The sequence below is a fragment of the Xyrauchen texanus genome, chromosome 7, assembly GCF_025860055.1.
Source record: "Xyrauchen texanus isolate HMW12.3.18 chromosome 7, RBS_HiC_50CHRs, whole genome shotgun sequence".
In the NCBI taxonomy this organism is placed as follows: domain Eukaryota; kingdom Metazoa; phylum Chordata; class Actinopteri; order Cypriniformes; family Catostomidae; genus Xyrauchen; species Xyrauchen texanus.
The window spans coordinates 28,586,689-28,605,126 of NC_068282.1; the positions used below are offsets into that span (position 1 = coordinate 28,586,689).

The following is an 18,438-nucleotide window of genomic DNA, read 5'->3' on the forward strand; positions in this document are numbered from 1 at the left end:
GTAGTCTCAGCAAAGTATAAAAATCTATTCGTTTTACCAAAATAATTGATTTATTGTTGTGGTTCTTCTTTGCACCAGTTGATGGCGCCAATTTAACAAGGAACATAATTTAGAGAGTAACAACAGTTAACCGTTGTTAGACGGAATTTTCACCTCGTCCACGAAGCCAAATGAGTACTTCTGTATTGTATAGTCAACCCCTAACATTTCAATACAGATAATTAGAAATGTTTCTTTTGCATAGGAAAACACAGACATTTAGGTAGCAAAACCTTTCACCATAGTAAAATAACCCTGACATGCCAACATATTGGAAATATTTTCAGAAGTTTCGCATACGGTTTGGTGAGTTTTTACATAAACAGGTCGTGCCATTGCCCTATTTGATAACAATCAACCTCAAAACACAGAACCCACTCAACTGCAATCTCTCATATTTTGACCAGTGCGTGTCTAATTCAACCTCGCTTTCTTCTGATTGGCTGAATGTGTTATTCCGCCTGAATGGAGTACGTTGTGATTGGCTGCAGCGTGATTGACGTCAGCTCTGAGAGGAGGTTTACTCGGGGCTTTTTTCTGCCTCTGACACATGTGAAGTACAAGCGACAAGACGTTAACGTGCGCGAGAGGAGGGTCGCAAGCAGAGACGCTCGCTTTTTCACATACTCGTTCTATGGAAATTACAGAAGACATTCCCGAATTCTCTTTCTACAAGACTGTCTACTAATCTTACCAGCGATAGCTAGAACAACTAAAACGGGGACGGCAACAGTGGAAATATAATCTGAAAACTCCATTTGCTTGACTCAGCCTTAGCAGTATATACAGTACAGAACAGTGAGAAGTGTTCATGCACGCGCTCCGTCAGTAATTTTTTTGGACTGCGCGTTATTTTGTATTGTCTATAGAGAAAACAGACTGCTATACATTTCTCACCAACCATTCAACAATTACATTTAAGATAGACAAAAGAGGTGAGTGGATCTTTGCATAATTATATTTATTTAAACTTTTATATTATTTGATGATGTAATGAAGGGTGTATACATTTGTTACGGAGCGCCACAAATGACAAATAACGTTGCAGAATATTAAGAAAACAGAAACGTTACAGTGGTGTGGAATTATTTATTTAAAATGTTTTTACAGTAGGCCTATTATATATGTATATTTTTGGTGTTAATGTCCTAGTGTAGTAGACAGGGGTTTTTGAGTGCTTAGACCTCACTTTGAGATATGTAATCAAGGGTGAAGACTTCACCCTAATAGCCTAATTTGTTTTATTATTTTATAACAACATGTTAGTGAAACAATGGAGCAGAAGTCCATGCATAGGATACAGATTAGAAAGAAACCAAAGTAAATGTAAGTGCATTCATAACTGAGGGATCATGGTCGCTGTAATGTAATTTTGTATCTTTAGCTAGATTATTTGCTTTGTCCAGTGGGGTTGTAGCAGCAGCTGCATTTAGGCTCCACGAGGACTGTGATCTGTATTACTGCCCATGGGCTGCTGATCTGTTTTATATTTCTGCACATCCCCTCTCTTAAATTGCCTGTCCGTGTAATTACTTGAGTTTGCCCATTTCACTTAAAAGCCACCCCTCCCCTTTCTCAGATCCCTCTTTCCTTTTACTGGGAATGAAACTTGACGATGGTCCGATTTTATTTATCTAGGAGAGTCACTGTCGGTCTCTGATTCATCTCCCTTTAGATTTAATCAGCACTAAGGTATTGCTTGTCCCTAAGAGCCTCCACTAATGGGGTTACTGAATGCCTCTCTCTCTCTGTGCAATGTTTTCTACCCCCTCTCTCTCTTCTCCTCTAATTACCTTTCAACAAAGATTTGGCTTACGGCCTTCCACGAATATATCTTAAAATGTAATCTCCCCTAGTTTGGTCCAGCAGTCCTCTTTATGAAACCTGGGAAAGATTAAAATGGAAGATGTATTAGTGGAAGGATGGAGCAGAAGTGCAAGCATGGAGTACTGATGGATCAACAGAGCAAAGTACAGAATTGCAATCATGAATGAGGGTTTGTGGTTACAGTAATGTGTTTTCTGTCAGAGGCACACTGTGGTATTAAAATACATTTCTGTAGCCTGGTATTAACAGATTATTTGCATATACCGAATGATCCGACATAGCAGGGGTAATTTCACGGGGCAGTGACCAGTTCCCAAAGCGAGCACTGCTGAATATTCTTCACGATGTTGGCTGGAAATCCGTCATCTGATAACCTTAGTGAAAGCAAATGGAATATGTAGACCTCTGAATGGGTCTCAACTTTAAGGGTTCACCAATTAACTGCTCTAGTTCTGACCATGGTTACACTTTGGTTTCTCTTCCCCGTGTTAACCAACATGCAGTATACGAAGGTTCAGGTACAGTAAATGAGCTATTTAAAAGCAGGTAGAAACCCAACAAAAGCCAGTACCTCTTTAATTGTTCCTGTGGTTCGGATGTTATCAGCGGAGAAACATTTATCACAAAGGGACCAAAGGAGCTAACTTCAGCATTCAGATAAAGATCAAGAGTGGCTTGCCACTTAAAACAATTCTCAGACTTGCTTGCAGGCATGAACATTATGGTACTCATTTTAATTATTGCAAAAAAACTGTCAGGAAGCAGTCCTTCACAAACATCCGTTTTAAGTCACTATTCGGGTTGGAGACTTGGAACTCCCAAAACTTTTGTCGGATGCCAAAACTTAAGTTATAATATATCATATATCTGGTAACGTTGTAATATTTTAAATCTTGTTAAGTAAGTTGTGCTGATGTCTATCTGTATTTTTTATTTTGTTTTTGCAAATTTAAAAACTGCCCAAAACACCACAACTAATAACAAAAAAGATACAGCATTTTTAATGCTCCTCCACTTCTTAACTCTTAGTTAACAGGCAAGACATCTCTAACCATGTCTCCTTTCTGTCTCTTTCTATCTCTTTCTATTTCTGCAGACACAATGGTGAACCCTGGAGGAAGTGCCCAGCCCCCACCTGTTGGAGCGGGGTCTCTTTCGTGGAAGCGCTGTGCGGGCTGTGGGGGAAAGATTGCTGATCGTTTTCTCCTGTATGCCATGGACAGCTACTGGCACAGCCGCTGTCTGAAATGTTCTTGCTGCCAGGCCCAGCTCGGAGAGATAGGCACATCCTGCTACACTAAGAGTGGCATGATCCTCTGCAGAAATGACTACATCAGGTCAGTCGCTGCCATCCTTCTGTGTGTTTACATTTATTTTGATCTCTTCATGTCAGAATCACAACCATATTTAGGTGTTTGAAGGAGGTGTCTGTACTGTGGTCTATTTATAGTCATGTTTGTGTGTTCAGATAGACTTTTTGGAATGTTTTGTTCAGATTTCTGCACTCATGAAATTTATTTTAAAATTAGGTCTTTGATAATGTGTACAGATTTTTTGAGGCCAGCGCAATTTAGTCAGGATTCTTACACCATCTGCTTTTTAGAGATCTTTGAAAAAAAACTTCAGATAGTTCATACATCTGGACATTATGACAGTCAAACGACCACATGAAATGACATTAGGCATGAAATTATGAGATGAAGTGATGGATGTCAAGAAGAAAATATATTAAGGAAAAAGTTACAAGCCATCAGGCTTCTCACAGAGTGGAGTGAATTTCCATCGAGAACATGTGTCAAACCCTCAATGGGACACTCTTAAAAAAAGAGGTCAAGTCACTGACATGTTGACAGAGCAGAAGAAGGAGATTCTTTCTCTAGAACATCTGCAAGTATGTGGCTCGCACTATATTTCATCGTTAGGCAAAAGGAGCCACGGTGCAAGATACTAAACTCTATTTGTAAGGCAGAGATGACCTTCGACTCTGCAGGAATTTAAAAGTCTTTTCACATCCTGTCCGGAATGTTTGTTTATCACAAAGAGACCGTTAATTAGCAAAAAGAGCCTTTTTAAATATTTATGTAAGTCTGTCTGACACCCAAAGCAGCGGCTGGGTGGAAGCAGGCTCACTCAGCTGATGTGGATGGCCTGATTTGACAGGCAGATCATTCAACACTTTGACCTCTGTCAGGGCACACAGAGAGCCCTAAGAACCCTCTGCAGAACTTCTTGCAGGGTGATTAATACAGTGGAGCGAGGAGAACTGTGAACAACATAGTGCGAGCGACATAACGTCATGCTGCTTTGATAAAGAAACAGCAATATGTTTTCATATTAAAATAGGCAGGCCAATTTAAAAATTCACTTCTAAAATGAAATATTGTCATGAAAGCGATGTCTCTAAGACTTATCACCATGATGTATTCCAATCTTCCCATTGGAAAGGAGTTCTTTTGGCAGAAGTGCAGTCATTAGTGTGTTTTGAACTTGGCATGCGCTGCACCCTGGATAATTCAGCGAAGCCTCTTGCTGACACTACTGCCGGCAGGCTGGAACAACAGGTGTCAACCAGAGCAAACCTGAGACGACTGGTCCAAATGTGAAGAGTGCCTTCACTCTTTCCACTCCACCTGATCTGAAAGGATCAAGTCCACAAGACTTGTCGCTAGAAATGGGTCTGCAAGTCTAATTAAAATGAGCGGGGAGGGAAAAGTAGCTACACCTTTCTCCTTGTAATGAGAGTGCATCAGGCGGGAGAATGAAGCAAAAACTCAGCTCGTGCAAGCCTGTGATGTAAGGAGAGATAGGAGAGAGGGAGAGAGCGATGAGAGCAGGGGAAAAATAACATCTGACAGTGAGTCCACACAATTAAAAGCTTTAATTAGAGTCCCCATCCATTTTCCTTTAGTCCTGATGGGTTTTATCTAATGAGATCTAGTGCCTGGCTCCTATCCGCTTCCAATGACGTGTCCGAAATGAATGAGAGCCACATTGCAAACAAAACATTTAATTAACCAAATTGGCTTTTGAGAGAGAGAGAGAGAGAGAGAGAGAATAGGGGATTATTGTGAAGGCCAGCCCCCTTAGGGGATTTTAAAGAGGCCTTCCTTATTTTTGTAATGGATTATTAAATTGCCCTTGCTGTGTAAATAATGAAGTTACATATCCAGAATTATATTAATACTACTGATGCAAAAATGCTAAGTGATTGATTGGGATGCCAAAGTAAAAATGCCTCTCATTTTCCCTAATGGCAGAAGGGGGAAATCACATGGGCCGATAGACTTTTGATGTCATTGAGTGAGAGGCCACAAGCAATGTGTGCAAGGGCAACTGCTGCGAGTTGTGCCGCCACCAGCATCGTAGATTTCACTAGTTTTTGCCCCAGAGAAGCAGGAGGGACTCTAGAGTATTTGAAGTCATTTTGTCCATAAGCCAGCACTCATATTATTTGTGTAGGCCAGAGAGAACACCGAGAGATTGAGAGAGAGAGTTAATATAGGGGGTGAACAATCATGTGACTGTTAGGTTTGGGGCGAGGGGGGGTATAGGGTGTGCACTGTCCTTTTAATTGAATAGAGCCAGGTAATTAAATGGCACTTTTCCAATAGAACGTGCTAGATAAATCTAATAGTTGGTTATTTAATATCACTTTGAAGTCTGCCGGCTCAAGCACTATGACAGCGGGAGCATGTGAACAATTAGGCCAGGAAATACTTGGATCTCCAAAATTAATTAAATCGCATGCAATTTAGGGGAAACGTTTATCTTGATTTGTCATAACAGAATTAATTCAAGGCCTTCAATCCACTTGGGACTAGATCTGTTACTCTGAATTAACCGAGTGTCATTTGGCTGCCTTCACCCCCCTCCCCACCCTCCTGCTCTCTTGCCTTGAAATCTCCCCCTAGCCCTCCACCCCACCCACGTACTCTCTCTCTGTAATGTAACATCACCATTATGCAAAGCCCTGCTTAAGTATCAATATGTCCCTGTGCATGTAAGGTGCTTTGGCTGTTAATGTAGAGAGGCATTTTTATAATGGACTGTGTTGCAGAAATCATTGTTGTACCAACTTACATCACTCTGCTCAAAAGGTTCCGCTTAAGAGGCTGAGCTTCTGCCAGATGGCCCTAAACAGCCTTGCTAGGTTGTATTTTACCAAAATTAAATTGTCCAAATTAAATCCTCTAGACATTGCCTATGGAGTGCAGACAGATTTTTTTTCTTGGTTTTATAATGAAAGGCATACAGAGATTGCAGTCTGTCAATAAATCAGTATTCCACGATGTTTCATCGACAAAATCCTCTAATTGATCAAGGGTCTGAAAAGCTGGGAAGAATAAGAAAACAACAAAGTAGAGGCTGGTTTGAGGATAAGGAAGCAAAAACGGGTGGTGTCATTGCAATTAAAGAGTACCTTGGCCTTATTTATAGTGACCCTTGATATCGCTTCTCTCTGCTCCCCTCGTCAGCACACAAGTTCAATGGCGAGCGAGACAATTAGAGGTGAGGAGCAGACTGATAGCAACTTAATTGAGCACCTAAAGCCTTCAGGCCTTTAAATCAAATGTTATCAGCAGCCATCCCCTGCCCAAATAATTAACCTGCTACGCTACATATAGAGCACACTGAGAAAATAAAAAGGTTGCCTGGAGATTCTTGCTATGTCTTCTCGGTTTCTCTAAAAGACTCCAGTACAATTAAGAGGGGAGTGCGCTCTGAGCTTGGGTCCCAAATATCGTGTACTTGCAAGTTTAGGTGGAAGTGCTCAGGAGTTGTCAAATTAAGCAGATGAGATGAGGATTTTTCAAGTGCACATCAGGGCGAGTCAGATTACTTTCTCAAGGCTGGTGGAAGATGTAATTTCACAGGTGAATCAAACTGCAACATTTAAAGACCTCCCCTTGACATTTGACTAGCATGACTGGCCCATCGATGCCATTGAAACCGCGCCATTGTCACAAGCCTACAGCTAATTACGTTTGAAATTGAGTTTTGATTGAGTTGCTCCAATCGATGCCACAGCCAAATTTGTTTTCACCCTCCCCCCACCCTCAAGTCGGCACTGAAGAGAAACTCAAAGCTTCACTCGTGCGTTGTGTAGTGATCTCAATAAACGTTGTTTGTGAACACATGTTGAAGTTGAAGAGGACAGCTGTTTTAATGATTGGAAAATAAAACTGGGTCTCATAGAATAAATTTACTATACTTATATTTTTACAAAATTACTTTTTTAAATAGCTCTTTGTATGTATCGCAGCAGTTTCCTGGTGAAATAAACACTAGAGGTGCTATAATAAAAATATAGCGGTTTGTGCATGTAAAAGGTCTGCAAAGTTACAAAGCACACAAAAGGAGTTATTCTCTCCCACAGAAAACACTGCCTGAAACACCTGTTTTGCAGCCCAGCCATTACTTCCGTGACTTAGCTATGTCACTATGTAATACATTTGCATAATGCCTGCCTAAGGGTTACTTTAAGCTGAAACTCGGTTATGGTAAGGGCCGTTACATTTCTGACACACGCTCTAAGCGGTTGACCAATCACAACGGACTGGGCCAGCTGACCAATCAAAGCAGACTGGGCTTTTCAGAAAAGGGGGCTTTAAAGAGACAGGAGCTAAAACAGAGAGGGTGAAAAGAGGTGCTGCAACAATGTACAGTATGAGAAAAATAATGTGTTTTTTGAACATTAAAGCATGTAAACCTATTCTAGTAGAACCCAAAATAAAATTATGAACCTGTATATTAGCATAATATGGGATCTTTAAAGTTTAGGGTAGATAGATACGTTTTATTTTATTTAAAAATCAACTGAGCATTTACCTTGGAAAAATAAATTCATATTTATTAACTCTAGGTCCTCGTGGTGGTGTAGTGACTTCAGTCTCAGTTGTCTCCATGTCTGAGACAGTCAATCCATGCATCTTATCACGTGGCTTGTTGAACGTGTTAATGTGGAGACATAGCGCGTGTGGAGGCTTTATGCTATTCTTCGTGGCATCCACGCACAACTCACCATCCGCCCCACTGAGAGCAAGAACCACATTATAGTGACCACAAGGAGGTTACCCGATGTGACTCTACCCTCCTTAGCAACCTGGCCAATTTGGTTGCTTCGGAGACCTGGCTGGATTCACTCAGCACACCCTAGATTCGAACTTGCGACTCCAGGTGTGGTAGTCAGCGTCTTTACTCGCTAAGCTACCCAGGCCCCCACTCAATTTTCTTAAGATCAGGCTTGGAACATAACACAGATATACATACTACTAAGCGGTAAGGGGAATGTTATATCACTGTTAGCAACAGAATGTTTACATAGAAAGTATTTTGTTTAGAGGAACAAAATAATCATTGAAGTCTCTTATTATAGTTAATATATAACCGTGCACATGTGGAACACGCTCGCCGTGACACCAACATTTACTTCATCCATTCTGTGGCACTTCTTCACTCTCCTTCCCCATTTCCTTCCCTCTATCCTTCTAACAGTCTGTCTCTCATATTTTGCTTCTCTCTCTCTCTCTTGTCAGATGCTGTGGTCTTATTTGATTGCATAGGAAAAGTGCAGTGATAGAGCAAACAGCCAGTGAGATATGATGACAAATGGGTCCAGATCCCAGTAAATTACTTTCTGCTCAAATCGAAATTTCATTCAGTTTGTTGCTCGGCAAGATGAAGTAATCTAAATTGTGGACTCAGAAGGCAGATAGAACGGAAGCAGGAGCAAGCATTTCATTATCGAGAGAGAGAGAGAGAGATGAGAGAGAGAGAGAGAGAGAGAGAGAGATGAAAGAGATGAGCAGAAGCAAATCTAAAGTGTTGACACCATGATTGAAAAGGTTAACCCATGCACATTATATATCAACCCGGGTAGCCGAGGGTTTCTAATGGAAATGCGGCGGTGACTGAGCACTCGCTTGAGTCCTAATGGCAAAAGCGCTATGTCTCTGCCTAGATGTACAATCAAATATTCTTAGGCCATGATTGCTTATGTTCTATGTTATTATTAGGTTGCAAAAAATGAGCACCAAATGTAATACTTATTCCCAGTGGCAGCAGCTTTTGAAGGACAGAATGCATGATTTTTTTCATTTGGTTTCCTGATATTACTATGATTTTATTTTTCCTACATCAGAATATTGAAGATGGAATTTATTTTGTGTGTGTCTGAAAGAGAGAGGAGAGGCACCGGAAATGATTTAACATGTCTTTGGATTTCAAAGGAGTTCATTGTTACATTATAAACAAAAAGCCAAGCAGTTTAAAAAACTTCTGATGTACACAGAACTATTAATTATATTCAATATATATAAATATTAAAATAAAGAACACATCAATGTTATGAATAAGACCTTTAGATATTGGTACAGAATGTTTAACTAATGTTTGTCTTCTCTGATGTAAATAGACTACCGGTACCCATTTTCTTTTTTTTGCTGGTACCATTTAGCCTATGTTTGAATAGAAATGCATTTTTTTCATTGCTAACTGTTATGATGTTATGAAGAAACTTTCTGGCACGTAGTTCTGGCTAATCTGGTTTTTGTCCACATTTCTGTCATAAATTTTTCTCTATGCTATTGCTAACATGATAACATTTACTGTTCCGCTTCAGGCTTTGTTGTTTTGTTGAAGAATTCATTGCTTGCTCTTTGACATGAATGTGAACATTTGTCTCTTGTTTTGACAATGCTAACACGTCTCTGTTTCTCCTCAGGTTATTTGGGAACAGTGGGGCATGCAGTGCGTGTGGTCAGTCTATCCCAGCAAGTGAACTGGTTATGAGGGCGCAAGGCAACGTGTACCATCTCAAGGTAAGCTTTAATCTTTAGCGTACTTCTGCTGCACTTAAATTATATGCTTCTTCGAGTCATTTCACACATCATAGAGTGTACTTTTCAATGATTGTTTGGTGGTTTTGAATGTTCTATAAAATGTGTTTTTCGTGTGTGTGTGTGAATGATATGTTTTGATGATTTATAGCAAATCAAAATAAATATATTTACATTTAATGCACATGTACAGAAGAAATAAGAAAGGAACATTTCCTATTATTATTATTATAATGAGAAATTATATAATTAAGTAGATCAATATTTAACCTTTATACAAATTTTCTTAGTATATTGTTGTTTTCTAGTAAAAATATCTAAACATATGCATTTACTTGAAGCAAAATGATATTAATAATGTATTGCATCTTGTTTTCAGAGAAATCAAGCTACATTTTGTAAGGTTTTTTTCTTAAAACAAGAAAATAAATCTATTTGTTAAATAAGCAATTTAATAATACAACATAAACGATTCATATTAAGGAGACAGTAGTACTGAAAATTGCTGCATTACATGGTTTCAATTGCAATAGAAAAATACTATCCAAGAATAATATATATATATATATATATATATATTATTATATGTGTGTGTGTATATATATATATATATATATATATATATACACACACACACAACAGTTAGTTCCAGTCCTCAAATCTGATTGGACAAGAGATGTTCCATCAGCACTCTGACGCTTAACTGTGTGTGTATCACTCCGCTTGTGTTCATGCTGTTCTAAACTAAAGTGTAAGAGCAGTGCATATGTGTTAAGAGCCATCTATTTGTCTTTTTTAACGTTACATATGTTAGCCAGCAGGTGGTGGCAAAAGATTTATTTTTGTGTGTAATATGAGCCAGTTAGGCGATGTGAAGTGAATCCACGTCAGCCGTTTACATTCAACAGCTCTTCCTAATCGCTTGTATTACTACTACTAAAGTTAGAAAATAGCTTTAAATGGATTTAAATGAACAACAACTCGCAATCATGCGATATGGCCCTAAATCAGCACTGCTGTGGCCAAATCACAGCAGTGCTGATATAGGGCCATATTGCATTCTTGCTTCTGTGATATTGCTTGTATGTATGTGTGTGTGTGTATATATATATATTATATGATTGTTTGTTCAAGTGCTCATGGAAAAGCAGTTTGCATTTTTTTTTTTTTTTAAACATAACCGTTACACTTAATATCTTTTTGCTTCTCAAGTGAATGTATCTTTTTGTAAGGATGTTTTGATATTTTACTAGAAAACAAGACAAAAAAATACTGACTAAATATAATTGTTTTTGCAGTGTGCTTTCTGGAAATTGCTCCGAGATCTGAAGTAGTTAATGTACTAAGGATTGTGGGTAATGGAGTTCTTTTCATGTTTACCTGCAGTGTTTCACATGTTCTACCTGCCGGAATCGGCTGGTCCCTGGAGACAGGTTTCACTACATCAACGGCAGCTTGTTCTGCGAACACGACAGACCCACAGCACTCATCAATGGCCATTTGAGTTCACTGCAGACTAACTCTCTACTGCCTGACCAGAAAGTGAGACTATCTATCTACTATCAAAGTTTCTGTGTATTTTTTCCTGAAGTTTCACTTACATTTCTCTGATATACCCTTAGGTCCATATATATTTGTTTTTCTCAGTTATCTGTAGCCAAACACAACACTCAATTCTCTTTAGAGGTCCTTACTTTTTATTATTAGGGTTATTGCTTTAGGTTTCACAATTTTAACTGGTAATTTTAAGTAACATGAACTTTTATAGTAACTGATATCACATAAAAACCTGATAGGTTGTAATATGTCTCTATATCTATAAAACAATTTAACCTGCTTAGCTGAGCAGCTTATAGTCAGCCCATAGTCAGGTCTGGAGGACAAGAGCAATTCAGCCTTGCTGAAAGCTAATTTATTAGAAATAATGTTAACGCGCTGAAATCAGAGCACAGCTTATGCAAGCTTTGTGTTTGTTAAGTTAAAAGACAGGTAAGGAGGCTGAAAAAGATTTTCGCTTACCTAACCCTGCCACATTAATATCCATTACCAATTACTTATTGATGATGCCAAGTCATTTATTTACACTACACAAGACCTGAATAACATGTGAAATCCTATTGGCCTAATAAGAATTTTCTGGAAAAAAAATTCTGTTTGTAAAAATAAAAGTAATAGTAAATGGTTTATTTACCCAATCAATATTACTTGGCATTCCTTAAATAAAAAAACTAAATATTTGTTTTTTTACAAGACTTATAAAATAAGGAAAGAAACACTCCCCTCTTTAATCATTTTAGTTGCTGCTAAAGAGATCCTCGATTTTTACGCTGGCGTCAATAATTCTGTCCCCTTTTCCTTTGATGTTTTCAGTTCCACAATTCTGTCTGGCTATTTGCTCCTCCGACGCTGCGCAGAAAGCTTTAAATAAACAAAACCAGATGCCATGCAGGCAAATTATTTACCTAATTCCCCTTCTTGCCTTTGGGACCGTCTGCAATAAGACTTCATTCTGAAGTCGGCCACCAGCCGACTGTATCACTTGGCAGCCCTGAAAAGTAACGGCTCAGTGACACATAATCAGTATTGATATGGAGACAGCGGGGATGTGTGCACGAGAGAGCTCGGACAGTTGCTGAGTATTGTGAACATTTATTTCACCTTCCAGCAGAAAAGATAGGGAAAGGTAAAGATGTAGTTAGTCCAGGAAAAGCACAGGGAAAAGTCTCCATTTAGCTCAGTACTCTGTGAGAGGCCTTTTAAGGGATCGTCACTTTCACAAATTAGCTCCAAGAGCATGTTGTGTTTCAAATTGAATGCCTTTGCATTATCAAGCATAATTTTAAATGTCTGTTAATGCCCCCATCCCTACATTACTCCTTTCTCTCCCTTGCTCTCGCTCCGCTGCTGCCGCTGTGTAAATATGAGGCCTCATTGTTTATTTATGTGCCGACATCAATTGTAGTGAAAACAGTTGAATTATTAATGCTAAAATGCAATATGAATATTGGCCTCGCTGCTTTAATTATAGCAGAGAGAGAGTTCTTAAATACACCCATATGCCCCTCTCCACCAGCAGGAAAAGAGAAGGTCCGTGGAGATACTTACACAATCATGTTTTTGCCCAGTATAGAGAGTGGATTATAATCATTATTAGGAAACTTAGTTCAGCTTTTCAGCCCTGCAGTAAAGATACAGGCTAATTTAAGAGACTGCATGGTTTCTCCACCACTGCTCAAATGCTAGCTGTAATTCTTCAGCCTGTCCAAACCCTATAGAAATTAGCTGGGAACCAAAACAAACCAGTGCATGATCGAAGGAGAGAGAGAGGGACTGACTGAACGCTTCCCTAGACAGATACGAGGCCTCGTCAGGCAGCTATTGTTTTTATCATGTGCAATTTCATGGTGACATAATTGGTGCTGTCCATGTCCACGTCTGAGGACATTTGATGCTCATTTATTAAGTAGCTCCCCGGCTTCTCCCTAATCTCTTTGTTCAGCACAGACAAATTACCTTTCTCATGCTGAGCCTGAACCCAGGGGATCCAAACCTTCACTGCCTCTGTCTCTTTAATTAGCTCTCCAATGTGGGGTGGGGATTGGGGGGGTTGCAATTACTATTACAGTTGCCTGAAACCCCTTAGTAACTTGAGGTAGGATGGGAAAATCAAATTGCCAGGAGAATGGTGAGGGGGAACATTTTGGCATGACTGTCTATGAAAGCAGAATGCAAGTGCTTGGATTTTGGTATAATTTTCTCTGTTCTGCAGCATTGCTCAGCTGCACAAGAACTTCGCACCCTGGGGACCATGGCACATCATTGTTAAGAAATTAGACAAAAATGTATGCTTAAAAAGCGGAAGAAAATAGGGCAGAAGATGGATTTAAAAGCCTGGCTGATCAATAAAAAAGCAGGGGCTTCATTGGGGCCAACGGTCTTTATTTGACAAAGGAAATGGGGGAAGGCTTGTAATCTTATGACTGCCATGCTGTCAAGATGCTGATATTTGATATAATTGAAAACTGTTTGTTCATACATGTCTATAGAGTGCAACAGTCTGGTTCCAAAAGTAAAAATCCCATTCATTTTTTCCAGTAATTTATAAACCTGCAAAGACAGACCTACTCTGTGCTCTGAGGTTGGTAATTGATGATCTGTTCTGTTGAAGTGACCAGACTTTGTTAAATAAAAATAATATTTAATATGGTAATTTCTGGTGAAGAACAGCATTTCCCATGGTTCTGGATCCACAAAAAGTTCCTACACTTTGAAGTGAGTGCCCAATTCCATTATGCACAGTGAATAATGCAATTCAGTCGGTTTCCCTACACTCTCAAACTATCGTATTTTCCAGAATATAAGTGATTTTTTTAATCATCTGAAAGGTTCTATGACATATAGTCTGCAGTGACTTATTTAAAAAATGTATACGTAATTGATGTTGGCCACTTGATGCAGGCACATCAGAAAACTACAAATGTTTTAAATATCTGTCATACAGAATGTAGCCAATTAAAGAGTATTATGCTTTTGCGAAGTAATTGATGCAACCAGTTTAAATATTCTGTCCCATCATACCATTATTGTCCTAACAAACTCTAGACTGCTGTCAAACGCAACTCCTCACATGCCCACAACATTGTTTCATCACGCTCCTTGTAAAAACATTCAGTCAGCGATCTGGATAATAATAAATAATACAAAAAGAGTTGCAAATATCAGAATATCCACAGATAAATTTACTAACTTTAATTAATTAATAGAATAGAATGGCCATATTGTTTTACTCTCAGACTAAAAGCTGTGTATTTGTATACAGCATAGAGTTACATATGTTATGAACAGATGTGACTTATTTGTCAAAATGTTTTTTATGAAACATAATAATAAAAACTGTTACACACGATTTCTTGTACTGTTTTTATTATTATCCTCTAAACAATGTGATTTTTACCAGGTATGACTTTGTCCAGAAAATATGGTACATAAATATTTGTGATTTTTTTTTTATTTAATAATTTGATTATTTCTTTTGCAATGCTTCATGGGATATTAGCTCATTCTCTCATGAATGATGTTAAGTACACCATCTTGTGTTTTTTTTTTTTTTTTTGTCTTATTTTCAAAATACTTGATATCTTTAAATCAAAGTTTTAAATTATGTGATTCACCTCTGAGCTTGTTGGTTTGGTTCATGGTTTAGAACTTTTTTATGAAGTATTTTAATGGGAAAAATACTTCCGAACCAAAACTGCTTTAAAAGTGGTTGGCACTGTTATGCTGTTGGAAATCAAACAAGTTTCAAACAAGGCAGATAAATACATCAAACAAGGCAAATCATTCATTTTCTCATTTAATAAAAGTTCTGGAAAAGTTAGATTTTGTCGTAACGTGCATGTTCTTTCGCAATATGTACCTCTGGTGGGAACCAAGTTAATTGTAATGTTGTATACATTTGTTAAGGTATCAGTGATGCATTAAACACTTAAAAGTGCAAAGGTTATCTGGAATCTAAGATAGCAAATGTATTTGTTTTTGTTAGTTGTATAACAGTGTACATTTGCTGTCCCGTCAAAATAACTCAACACACAGCCATTAATGTCTAAACCACTGGCAACAAAAGTGAGTACACCACTAAGTGAAAATGTCCAAATTGGGCCCAATTAGCCATTTTCCCTCCCCGGTGTCATGTGTTAGTGTTACAAGGTCTCAGGTGTGAATGGGGAGCAGGTGTGTTAAATTTGGTGTCATCACTCTCACACTCCCTCATACTGGTCACTGGAAGTTCAACATGGCACCTCATGGCAAAGAACTCTCTAAGGATCTGAAAAAAAGAATTGTTGCTCTACATAAAGATGCCCTAGGCTATAAGAAGATTGCCAATCCCTGACACTGAGCTGCAGCACGGTGGCCAAGACAATACAGCAATTTAACAGGACAGGTTCCAATCAGAACAGGCCTTGCCATGTTCGACCAAAGAAGTTGAGTGCACATGCTCAGCGTCATATCCAGAGGTTGTCTTTGGGAAATAGACGTATGAGTGCTGCCAGCATTGCTGTAGAGGTTGAAGGGGCAGGGGGTCAGTCTGTCAGTGCTCAGACCATACGCTGCACACTGCATCAAATTGGTCTGCGTGGCTGTCGTCCCAGAAGGAAGCCTCTTCTAAAGATGATGCACAAGAAAGCCTGCAAGCAGTTTGCTGAAGACAAGCAGACTAAGGACATGGATTACTGGAACCATGTCCTGTGGTCTGATGAGACCAAGATAAACTTATTTGGTTCAGATGGTGTCAAGCGTGTGTGGCGGCAACCAGGTGAGGAGTACAAAGACAAGTTTGTCTTGCCTACAGTCAAGCATGGTGGTGGGAGTGTCATGGTCTTGGGCTGCATGAGTGCTGCCACCACTGGGAAGCTACAGTTCATTGAGGGAACCATGAATGCCAACATGTACTGTGACATACTGAAGCAGAGCATGATATCCACCCTTCGGAGACTGGGCCATAGGGCAGTATTCCAGCATGATAACGACCACAAACACACCTCTAAGACGAGCACTGCCTTGCTAAAGAAGCTGAGGGTGAAGGTGATGGACTGGCCAAGCATGTCTCAAGACCTAAACCCTATTGAGCATCTGTGGGGCATCCTCAAACGGAAGGTGGAGGAGCACAAGTTCTCTAACATCCACCAGCTCCATGATGTCGTGGAAGAGGACTCCAGTGGCAACCTGTGAAGCTCTGGTGAACTTCATGCCCAAGAGGGTTAAAGCAGTGCTGGAAAATAATGGTTGCTACAAAAATATATTTACACTTTAGGCCCAATTTGGACATTTTCACTTAGGAGTGTACTCACTTTTATTGCCAGCGGTTTAGACATTAATGTCTGTGTGTTGAGTTATTTTGAGGGGACAGCAAATTTACACTGTTATACAAGCTGTACACTCACTACTTACATTGTAGCAAAGTGTCATTTCTTCAGTGTTATCGCATGAAAAGGTATAATCAAATATTTACAAAAATGTGAGGGGTGTACTCACTTTTGTGAGATACTGTATACTTGATTTCCTGTCAAAATGCACTAATTTCTTTCTTTGGAAAGACAATAAAACGATATGTAACAATGTAATGCTTTATTATACGTGCTTTTGTATTAATTAAATTGTGCCTTATAGCAATATACAAAGGACTTGATATCTATCACAAGTCCCATCTTGGCTTGTTTTGTACAACAAATAATAGGTCCTTTCCCCATCATTTGATTACTGACATGGTTGTTGTGTGTGCGTTTTATGCATCAGTGTAATGACTCTAGGCAGACTCACTGCAAAAGATTCCGCCCTTTTCCGGCCAGTCTATATGCTGGTTTATGCTTTATTAATGATAAATGCGTTAATTGCAATTAAGAAAAATGATCTCGTCAAACTTTAATTCATCAGATGTGTTGAACTTTGACAGCTCTAATTTTTGTACAAACATCTTTTATTTAGATCACAGCAGTCCTTTAGACAACCATGTTTACAGCAAATTAGTAATTTATAATTTTTGGGTTTCAATTTCCTTTGAGTAATGATAACCCTGTTTAAGTGTGTCTAACAGGTCTTGCTCTCTCTCTGTCTCTCAGGTGTGTTAGGACGTAGGTGTTGCTCAAAGCAGGATGTGTGCCTTCATTTCAGCCCTCGCTCATTGCCAATGAAGACCCGTAGGATCGGACCCCGACCCACTCCTTTCCCTAAAGCTCCGCTTTTCCAAACCAGAGCGCCAATCTCAGGCTTGAGCTCCACCTTGACAAACCCTGCAATAGCACCCTTTTTACAGCCCTTTTCTCCCAAATCATGGACAGAAAATGACCATGAAGCCCTAGAGGGGAAATACTAAGGACTCCATGAACTGACCCAGACAAGATCTCTGATCCTGAGTGACTCAAAGACTGACACAGAAAGAAAAGAGATTGAGAGGGACCAGGCAGAGGATGTTTTGGGGTTAAAAGAGACTGATAGTGAAAGGGTGAAAATAATGAGAAATGCAGCGTTTTTTTAAATCTGCGTAACACTTGTTTGAAAATTAGTGGGGGATACTGACTTTCTTTCTTTATATTTTTGTCCTACCTTGTCTATTCTCCTTTTCTTCGCAACATGGTATCTTCTCTTTCTATATTTTAGATGTTGTAAAGGGAATGTGTTTTGGATGATATAAAAATCCAGAAAACTGGGTTCAAAGAAGTATCCGTGGCTTTTTTGTGGAAATCGAATCATGAACACTCTTGGTGTATTTGTAAAGCTACCATGTACAGTATGTATGCATGTAAATGTTTTTGTCCCATCGTGGCTACCGTACATACTACACAGCAAACCCTGTTCCCTTGATCCTGAAATCACGCAACAAACAAAAAATGAAGCTCATAGCTTATAGAGAGAAATCTATTTGTGATATTTTCAGAGACATTTGCTCCAATATGGTGTATTTAATTAATAAAAAAAATTAAGATAAAAAATCTTTCCTTTTTTAAATGCTATTTAAAGCTTCCACTTAATTTCTGTGTTAAAGACACTTTACAATATGTTTGTAGTTATTAACATTAGTTTACTACATAGTTAAAATGGACTAACGATACATTTTACTGCATTCGTGGTAACACTTTAAAATAAGATTCCATTTGTTAACATTAGTTTATGCATAATGAACTAACAATGAACAGTATATTTTTTACAGCATTTATTAATCGTGGTTAATGTTCTTTTA

General features: G+C 38.8%; 1 protein-coding gene across 1 annotated transcript; it reads left to right on the plus strand.

The window, feature by feature from the left end:
• Positions 1 to 605: 605 nt before the first annotated feature.
• Positions 606 to 18,172, plus strand: lmo4b (LIM domain only 4b). The gene is made up of 5 exons (XM_052130894.1): positions 606 to 974; positions 2,963 to 3,203; positions 9,590 to 9,686; positions 11,091 to 11,246; positions 17,321 to 18,172. The coding sequence occupies exons 2-5, from the start codon at positions 2,968 to 2,970 to the stop codon at positions 17,327 to 17,329; spliced, it is 498 nt and encodes a 165-aa protein (XP_051986854.1). The 5' UTR covers positions 606 to 974; positions 2,963 to 2,967; the 3' UTR covers positions 17,330 to 18,172.
• Positions 18,173 to 18,438: the final 266 nt, after the last annotated feature.

Bases quoted from the DNA above. Each gene is read 5' to 3' on its own strand.
- lmo4b (XM_052130894.1), top strand. From the start codon at position 2,968: ATGGTGAACCCTGGAGGAAGTGCCCAGCCCCCACCTGTTGGAGCGGGG. The intron at 3,204-9,589 runs GTCAGTCGCTGC...GTTTCTCCTCAG, and splicing joins TGCAGAAATGACTACATCAG to GTTATTTGGGAACAGTGGGG. The intron at 9,687-11,090 runs GTAAGCTTTAAT...GTTTACCTGCAG, and splicing joins GCAACGTGTACCATCTCAAG to TGTTTCACATGTTCTACCTG.